Consider the following 10,281-nt stretch of genomic DNA (forward strand, 5'->3'; position numbering starts at 1 on the left):
TTGTGATATTACAATACATACACTGAGGTATGACACGCTAACATTACATTGACAAATAAACGGCTGCTCATTCAACTATTAGTGTACAACCTGCATTGTGGTATTACAATACATACACTGAGGTATGACACGCTAACATTACATTAACAAATAAACGGCTGCTCATTTAACTATAGTGTACAACCTGCATTGTGGTATTACAATACATACACTGAGGTATGACACGCTAACATTACATTGACAAATAAACGGCTGCTCATGTGTAAAGTAGTCAAAGTGTTCCCTAAATAAAAACAGTAAACATGAATGGCTTTAAATCTCATTAGCTGCAATAGGCCATGTGAAGTGTGTAAAGTTGTCAAAGTGTTCCCTAAATAAAAACAGTAAACATGAATGACTTTAAATCTCATTAGCTGCAATAGGCCATGTGAAGTGTGTAAAGTTGTCAAAGTGTTCCCTAAATAAAAACAGTAAACATGAATGGCTTTAAATCTCATTAGCTGCAATAGGCCATGTGAAGTGTGTAAAGTTGTCAAAGTGTTCCCTAAATAAAAACAGTAAACATGAATGACTTTAAATCTCATTAGCTGCAATAGGCCATGTGAAGTGTGTAAAGTTGTCAAAGTGTTCCCTAAATAAAAACAGTAAACATGAATGGCTTTAAATCTCATTAGCTGCAATAGGTCATGTGAAGTGTGTAAAGTAGTCAAAGTGTTCCCTAAATAAAAACAGTAAACATGAATAGCTTTAAATCTCATTAGCTGCAATAGGTCATGTGAAGTGTGTAAAGTAGTCAAAGTGTTCCCTAAATAAAAACAGTAAACATGAATGGCTTTAAATCTCATTAGCTGCAATACGCCATGTGAAGTGTGTAAAGTAGTCAAAGTGTTCCCTAAATAAAAACAGTAAACATGAATAGCTTTAAATCTCATTAGCTGCAATAGGCCATGTGAAGTGTGTAAAGTAGTCAAAGTGTTCCCTAAATAAAAACAGTAAACATGAATAGCTTTAAATCTCATTAGCTGCAATAGGTCATGTGAAGTGTGTAAAGTTGTCAAAGTGTTCCCTAAATAAAAACAGTAAACATGAATGGCTTTAAATCTCATTAGCTGCAATAGGCCATGTGAAGTGTGTAAAGTTGTCAAAGTGTTCCCTAAATAAAAACAGTAAACATGAATGGCTTTAAATCTCATGAGCTGCAATAGGCCATGTAAAGTGTGTAAAGTAGTCAAAGTGTTCCCTAAATAAAAACAGTAAACATGAATGGCTTTAAATCTCATTAGCTGCAATAGGCCATGTGAAGTGTGTAAAGTAGTCAAAGTGTTACCTAAATAAAAACAGTAAACATGAATGGCTTTAAATCTCATTAGCTGCAATAGGCCATGTGAAGTGTGTAAAGTAGTCAAAGTGTTCCCTAAATAAAAACAGTAAACATGAATGGCTTTAAATCTCATGAGCTGCAATAGGCCATGTAAAGTGTGTAAAGTAGTCAAAGTGTTCCCTAAATAAAAACAGTAAACATGAATGGCTTTAAATCTCATTAGCTGCAATAGGCCATGTGAAGTGTGTAAAGTAGTCAAAGTGTTCCCAAAATAAAAACAGTAAACATGAATGGCTTTAAATCTCATTAGCTGCAATAGGCCATGTGAAGTGTGTAAAGTTGTCAAAGTGTTCCCTAAATAAAAACAGTAGACATGAATAGCTTTAAATCTCATTAGCTGCAATAGGCCATGTGAAGTGTGTAAAGTTGTCAAAGTGTTCCCTAAATAAAAACAGTAAACATGAATGGCTTTAAATCTCATTAGCTGCAATAGGCCATGTGAAGTGTGAAATGTAGTCAAACTGATCCTTAAATAACTATTATTGTTATCATTTCTTTTTTTTATTACAGTCCATTGTTTATTGCACTAATAGTGAACTAAACCATCACAACGTCATCCTTATTTCCTCTTTTTTCCAACAACTTATTAACCTCATCTATTTTGTCTTCACTCAGCAACCCTCGTGGAACAAAATCCAAAATCAGACTCCAGCTGTTTTCATACTTCTTTACCACAGGGAAGTTGTATCGTCCATCTAGAGTTTCTTTATCTGAATCACTAAGACTTTTTCCCAGATTAAAAATCTTTTTTGTGTGTGCTGAAAATGATGCTACCTTACGCTTCTTGATATTCTTGAAAGGACGAAGCTTTTCTTTAATGACTGACTTGAAGCCAAATTGTCCAGTTACTTTTATTGTGTCATACAGTACAGACAGATCTGTTTGACTCAATTGTCCATTTGCAGTTAAAAGAGCTAACAGTTCAGTTGTACTGGTAACCCTTTTCACTGCTTCAATGTCGTCTACTATTTCAATGAATAGAACTTTTAGCCTGTTAAGAAGTTCACGGTCATCAAACCATTTTGCAAAGTCTGCAATCAACTGTTTAAAATCATCCCCTGAGAAATCTATATGGGTAAAGAAAAGCAAGTTTTCAATATATATTTAGCATAATTATCATAACTGTTAAAATCATAATCAATGTTTGAATATTATGAATATGAACTATTAAAACACCATAATAATTTTCTAGTAATAAAATAAAATTGATAACAAAAATGATGATGCTGCATAAGAAAATATGTAATGTCCAAAAGATGTACAGACAAGGTAGTTTTATTTGAAAATGTGATCACAAACGTTTTTGATCATAAGCCTGTTTTCCTGTCGACGTTATACGCCGACGCTATCATCATTAATCGTTCGACTTGATCGTTTTTAAACTATCAAGTTAAAATGATAACGATAGCGCGAACATTTGATTTCTAGCGTTGAACGTTAGAGTTGAAACGTGAAAAAATGAATAGAGGACTCCCCTGGCTCTACTACTAGTACTAGTAGGCTCACACTGTAGCAGACATGGGACTAGGCATACTACTATCTCTATACTGATGGTTTTTCATTCTCAGTAGGCCTATCCTAGTCCAATCAGCATTTTGGACTAGGCTGAAGACTTAGACCTACCTAATATCCCCGTGCCTACTTTCCGGAACATCATTTTATATTCACTTTGGCAAGGCTAAGCCTAGCTTTGACCATGCCGCGATGCAACAAAAATAAATAGAGTGCAAATAAACACTAGTAAAAGTCAGGTTAGGGGTATATATCATGTGTTTCCATAAAGGAAGTAAAGTTGTAAGGTTGAGAATCTCTTTTCGTATCATAATATTTATCTACTAGTAACTTACCTTCTCTTTGTTGAGATTGGTGACTGGATGATGTGCCTTTATTTTGGTCCTCATCACTACTGTCTAAAAAAGACCAAAATAAGATGTATATTTTCAAATTAGGAAAATATTTATAGTACACAATGCCTTTTTACAGTTGTCTGTGCTGTTGAATTATGTCGACAGCGAGTTCTGTTGTTGCCTTTAGAACATTGATAAATTATCATTTGCTAAAATAAAATGCACTAATTCATTGGCATTAACAAACTTGATTACTAGTTTATTATGTTACGATAAGTAAAACATAGGTATAATTATATTTTTAAATATCTATTTAGCTTAAATATACTAATTTCAATTAATCACCTTGACCTGTTTTCCTTCTTTTTCTTTTCGTTGGCCCAATTTCATCTGCAAATAAAATAAAAAATATTACAGTTGAACCTTCTGTAAGTGGACACCTTTGGGTCCAGAAAAATTATTTTATAGAGGGGTTTGCTTATGACAAATTCAGCTGATGGGGGAGGGGGGACTTACAAGAGGTATCCACTGCATACGATGTTTAACTATAATCACTTGAGACACAAAGATGAAATTACTATGCGAGTAATTTACAACAAGCGACAGCTCATCTGAGCTTATCCAATCCTTCACCTGCCATTGGTCAAATTATTATTGTTGTGTTGTATACTAGAGACTATAATAATATATGATTATATTGTTTAAAGGCTTTTATTATTATATTATATATTGATGTAAGGTTTGCATAGAGTGCAAATAAACACTAGTAAAGTCAGTTTCATGTTTTCATAAAAAGTTGTAAGGTTGAGAAACAGTTTCATATCATAATCTCTATCTTTTAGTAACTTACCTTCTCTTTGTTGAGATTGGTGACTGGATGATGTGCCTTCATTTGGTTCCTCATCACTACTGTCTAAAAATGATCAAAATAAGATGTCCATTTCCAAATTATTTTTTATTTAATTAAATTGTTTATTGCACATAATACCTTTTTACAATATATTTGCTGTTGAATGATGTTGACAGTGAATTCTTCATTAAGAAATAAGTTAATTAATTATTTCCATATTAAACATAACATACCTGGATTTAAACTTGCAGTTCCAACAACACCTGTAACAAACAAAATATACAATAATCCATTCCATATTTTGTATGGTAGGATGTCTGATATGACACATTATCACAGGTTCAACTGTTATCATAAAGGCAACAATGTACTTTATAAACTATTTAGTGTTTTTTTGCTACATCATAATATGGTAGATATGAATTGCTAATTAAATTGTATTACTATTAGCATTTTAAATACTTACAATTCACTTCCACTGGATCAATATCATTTGACTCTTGTGACAGTGACACTTTTGCTTTTAGGATTTTTACTGATGAATTACCCCGTCTTAAAAGAAATGTTTTTAAAGGTCTTGTACGCCATAAGTATTCAGCCTTGACAGTCTAAAAAAACAAAAGAGAACTCATACTAAAAAAAATACTTAAAAAGGCTACAACGTACCACAAAAAACTATGCATCTTCCAAAGTGCAATAATTCAACATACTATCATGGCATAGTATGCTTAATTACATAGTAACAGAGATTGTTGTTCTATCAATCTAGTTACATGGTATTACTGCAGAAAAACATACCGTTGATGCATAATCTTTACCATGCCTATAATTTGTATAATACTGTACATATTAAACAAATATTCTTACTTGTTCTTTCTCCTGAACAATCCATTTCTGTTCTGATACAGTAATTTTCATGTCCTTATACATAGATAATATATCTACAGGTGCTATTAAAGGCTGCTCACCGATTTCTTTGTGCTCTTCTTTTATCTTCTGAAATACATACAATACTAATATGTTATTTGTGTGTCTGAGGAAAGAGTAATGCACTCAAAATAAAATGCTACAAAATAAGAGTTAAAAAGGTGAGTTTTTAAAGCTGTGTTAAAATAAGTAATTGTTGAAGGACGAATAGAGATGAATATAACAGTAGCAAATAAAAAAAATAAAACACAACTGGTTGAAAAAAAACCAAGCGGGCAGCTACATGATCACGCAAACATTTCGGAATATTCCTAGCAAGCAAACCAAACCATAAACAACATGAACAAGAAGCTCATTTGATCTAGGTTCAAACTAATTCCAGATACTCCAAATTTTAAAAATCGTACGAAGTCCAGCTTTACAGTATGTTATGTACCTGATTAGCCAAATTTCAAGGAGTCTCAATTTTCAAAATTGAGTGTCTGTGATTCTTTTCATGCAACATTAAGGTATAAATAAGAGTTTCTTGCCAAGTTAAGTGGAACTTCAAAAACTCTAATGTTCCCTCCAAAATTATTATCTACAAAATACAAGATCCCATCTATGTTATCAACTGAAAAGTAAAAGCAACCGTTTCCTTTCTAGAAGAAATTATGACAAAGCAACTATTCAATAAACACATACAGTATTTAAAATTTCAAACATTAATGTAAGTAAAATAATAGAAATTACAGTATAATTACAGTGCATAATTAGAAAACAAATTAAAAATTAATTATAGTAATTACCTTTTTATCTCCTGGCTTACAAAGTCTTGTTTGAAGTTGATATTCATCATTTCCAAGCATCATTCCAAAAACTCCTAATATTATTTTTTGCTTAGCATGCAAGACATTTCTTATATGACCAATTAGTACATACCAACAGAAATGATTTAAACTTATACAACATCGACCTTTGTTTAGAGTAAAATGTATGTCTGTTTCATCAATTTTCAATGCTATTTGTTTCCATTCATCTTGAATGCGATCTTTAACAAGTAAAGTGAATTCCCAAAACTCTTCATTTACAGCATCTTGTGGAAATGACAAAGAGCAGGGCTTGTTGAATGTGGTGCCTTCTGGTCCACATTTTACAATAGGTGATAATATTGATTTAAGTGGATGAGATACAGGCATGTCTGTTTCCTCAAATACTTTTTCAAGCGATATGTTAACAGTCTTTCCTTCTTCAATTGCTCCAGCATATATCTCCAACTTGATGTCTTCATCCTTAAGATGAAGTGTTCCACCATTAGAGCCCACAATTAACGCCATTTGATCTGCAGAATGAAAATGTGAGATATTAATTTAATGGTGTTTTTCATATAATCTTTATAGACCAGGAGGAAATCAAGATGGGTGTCATCTGGTTCGGAAATTTTTTATATACCAATTCAAATAAATGTTATACGGGCAGTATAGGGTGGCATTTTCAAGAAAAGCAATCTTTTGTGACCAATTTTCACCTACTTGTCAGTAGTGACTTAACCTATGTCTATTTGCCTTGGCCTTCAAAAACCCTCCAACTGATTGTTTTTTAAATTTTAAAAATAAATGAATTAAAAATTAAATATTCTCGTAAGCTAGTTGTTTCCTCAAAAGTATAGAATCAAAATTCCGGCAAATTAACTCTATCTACTCCGATTGCCCATGAACCAAGCATGTGCCAATAGTTCTAGTACAAAAATGCCTTTTACTAAATTTCATTTCAAAGTTAATTGCAAATGCAGTAGAAAAACAAAATAAACAAATTACATTAATTAACTAGAAAGACACTCCAAGAGTGCATACCTACTGTAAAATTCTCCTACATAAGATTTCTCCGGTAAAAAAAAAATATATATATATTTGTGTGTGTCTTAATGCTGTTTGTGATTTAGGCTAATTTCATTACAAGCATGTGTATGCGAGTTTGGTGTAATGGTTATGTAACAAGCCTTTCAATTGAAAAAAGTATACTAAAAAGTGGTCCAGAATTGGGACTGTGGTCCCAAATGGCCATTTAATGAAATGGTCCTTGACCACATATCTATCTGTCTATTCATTTTGGTAAAGATCTTGTAATTACTTTTTGAGTAATCCTGCTAACAAACAAACAAACAAACAAACTAGCCTTCGCGCATAGCACGATACTTGGCCAAATCAAAATTGACCTCCTGACATTGACCCAATTTTCACCAAAAGTGTGTGTCTTATGCTGTGTGATTTAGTCTAATTTCACTAGAATCATGTGTATACGAGTTTGGTGTAAAGGTTATGTTCAACTAACAATAGCTTCAGTCGACTAACAATAGAACAGCAACGCGACAAACACACGGGTGAATTTGAAAAGAATTAGGTTTTTTAAACTATTCGCATCAAAAAACCTGTATATTAAATCAACTTATGTTTTAAAATTACAAATCACAAATTATAACTCTTGCCTCTTGTACAAAAATGAAGTTTTTTGGACAAGTTGTTCTCGAGAAAATGCAATTTAAGTTTACTTGTTAATTTAAGACTGCTCACCGGCTTTTGATAATTCTGTCCTATCTTTTAACACTAGCATAATTTTTAAAAGTGGTCCAGAATTGGAACTATGGTCCGGATTTTAACCAAAATTGGGCAGTGTCGTCCTTGCACCAGGTGACATGTATGGTAGTAATTTGGAGTCATTCGAATCAAAACTGTGAGCGCTAGAGTGATGACAAAAAAACAAACAAACAAACAAACAAACTAGCCTTCGTGCATAGCACGATACTTGGCCAAATCAAAATTGGCCTCCTGACATTGACCCAATTTTCACCAAAAGTGTGTGTCTTATGCTGTGTGATTGAGGCTAATTTCACTACAATCATGTGTATACGAGTTTGGTGTACAGGTTATGTAACCAGCCTTTCAACGAACAATAGCTTCAGTCGGCTAACAATAGAACAGCAACGCGAAAAACACACGGGTGAATTTGAAAAGAAATAGGTTTTGTAAACTACTCGCATCAAAAAACCTCTATATTAAATCTAATTAAGTTTTAAAACTACAAATCACAAATTATAACTCTTGCCTCTTGTACAAAAATGAAGTTTTTTGGACAAGTAGTTCTCGAGAAAATGCAATTTAAGTTTACTTGTTAATTTAAGACTGCTCACCGGCTTTTGATAATTATGTCCTATCTTTTAACACTAGCAACTGCTTCTTTGACCATACAGCAGGGAATTTCCCATATCAAGCCGACTGGTAACAAAAGCATGTACGATCTGCTCTGTTGCACAATGGTTCAAGTAACGTCTGATCTTGGCGATGTTACATAAATGTAAAATAGCAGATCGGCAGATTTTGTTGATATGTAATTCCATGGTCATTTTACAATCAAGTTGTACACCAAGGTTACGAACTTCTGATGATGGATTGACTAGTACGCCACCAATATGTAGGCCATCAAACCGGATCTTTTTTCTCTACTGAACAGAACCATGCAATGACAGTTGACAAACATTTTGTGGCTTTACGAACGTTATAACACTTAACCTACTTATAAATTATCATTAGGCATTTCTCTCCCTTAGCAGAATCAGTCCATTTCACCCGGGTTTTTGAAAAAATCCGGGTAATAAATCTTGGTCTGTTTTAAACAATTTAGAGTTCTGATTGTTTATCTTTACACACATGAGAGGCCAGCTGGAGTGTGACAGACACTTCACTACAGAAATTGCTGAAAACCATGTAGGAATGTTCATGAGCTGTCCAGGTGACCTTGTTGTAAATGACCTAATAGTACCCTTGGGTTGTATTTGATGGGCAGTTAATATAATCAAATTACAATTGTGTGTTTTATGGGCTGACACTCTTGACAGGCCTGTGGACCATTTCTGCTAAGGGAGAGTTTTGCCTCATGATTGTATTAAATTTAAATAACAACAACAAAAACAATTATATCAAAATCATTGATTACTGCACATTATTTTACTATAACTGCCCAAGTCAAATTTAAAATTGTTACTGTACTAACATTAGACAGTGATATCTTATAAAATGCAACATACTCAGGACCAAATTAAATATCGTTACTTATCCATAATGGATCGACTACTGTATCGATTATTGCACATTATTTTACTATAACTGCCCAAGTCAAATTTAAGATTGTTACTGTACTAACATTAGACAGTGATATCGGATAAAAGGCAACATTAATAATACTGGACCAAATTAAATATCGTTACTTATCCACAATGGATCGACTACTGTATTGATTATTGCACATTATTTTCTCTAACTGAACCCAGGTCGAATATTTTACATGCAGTGTAACACCGACACACTGTAAAAGCACAATTGAGCAAAGACATCGAGGTTACTGGCTCTATGCATTAAATAACTGAATATTGTACATTCATCATATTCCATTACTAGCTGAACAGAATACACGATACAATAAAACCAATAGGGGCTATTGGATTTCTTTTTACACGATTTGTGACAGCGTCATTTATAAATTTGATTATATCACACTGTAATGATACTGGATTCTTCTTGCCAACTATCTATGGATCAAATAGTTCAGTATTTATATTTGATATATTATACAATATTTACTTTAAAACTGTCAAATGTTTTATGTAAACGATTAAAAACTATTAAATCAGCCGTAATTGCATAATATTTGAGTTTCTCTATTCGTCATCATCACAGTCACTTTCACTGTCATCACTCCAAGGTTGGTCATCATCGATTTCAGCTTCAAAATCTATTATTTCTATTTATTAGTTCTTCATCGTCACTTTCTTTCAATATTCCTGCATCAGTATCTGTGAACTGTGTTTGATTCAGCACTTTGTTCCGAGTGTGGATCAACGTATCTGATATAGAGCATTTCCATCAAACCATTTAGGTACATACCTTCCATCACCATTATCAACCCATCCATAGTTTAGTGGGTGTAGGTTTTGTGTTGGCTGAGGAGTATGAGCGCGTCTCCACATAATAGATACATAATTTGCCCTCAACAGATGCTGAGTGAGTGTGATTTCACATGGTGGCAATGACGAACAGTTGATCTCCTTGACTTTCTTCTTTCCAGTTGTCATCTAATGTTAGTACAGTAACAATTTTAAATTTGACTTGGGCAGTTATAGTAAAATACTGTGCAATAATCATTACAGTAGTCGATCCATTGTGGACGATATTTAATATGGTCCAGTATTATTAATGTTGCCTTTTATCAGATATCACTGTCTAATGTTAGTACAGTAACAATTA

The 10,281-nt window shown here is 33.1% G+C and overlaps 1 protein-coding gene across 1 annotated transcript; it reads right to left on the bottom strand.

Moving 5' to 3' along the window:
• Positions 1-1,918: 1,918 nt before the first annotated feature.
• Positions 1,919-6,360, bottom strand: LOC144837124 (uncharacterized). Its single transcript, XM_078692133.1, has 8 exons — positions 5,794-6,360; positions 4,946-5,074; positions 4,545-4,686; positions 4,312-4,341; positions 4,079-4,141; positions 3,574-3,618; positions 3,229-3,291; positions 1,919-2,448 (listed from the first exon to the last, which is right to left on the bottom strand). The coding sequence occupies exons 1-8, from the start codon at positions 6,319-6,321 to the stop codon at positions 1,919-1,921; spliced, it is 1,530 nt and encodes a 509-aa protein (XP_078548259.1). The 5' UTR covers positions 6,322-6,360.
• Between the last annotated feature and the right edge of the window lie 3,921 nt (positions 6,361-10,281).

The sequence above is a fragment of the Antedon bifida genome, chromosome 3 (assembly GCF_963402885.1).
Source record: "Antedon bifida chromosome 3, ecAntBifi1.1, whole genome shotgun sequence".
NCBI classification, from domain to species: domain Eukaryota; kingdom Metazoa; phylum Echinodermata; class Crinoidea; order Comatulida; family Antedonidae; genus Antedon; species Antedon bifida.

Bases quoted from the DNA above. Each gene is read 5' to 3' on its own strand.
- LOC144837124 (XM_078692133.1), bottom strand. From the start codon at position 6,321: ATGGCGTTAATTGTGGGCTCTAATGGTGGAACACTTCATCTTAAGGAT. The intron at 3,292-3,573 runs GTGATTAATTGA...GGTCTTTTTTAG, and splicing joins AAGAAGGAAAACAGGTCAAG to ACAGTAGTGATGAGGACCAA. The intron at 2,449-3,228 runs GTAAGTTACTAG...TTACCCATATAG, and splicing joins CCAATCTCAACAAAGAGAAG to ATTTCTCAGGGGATGATTTT.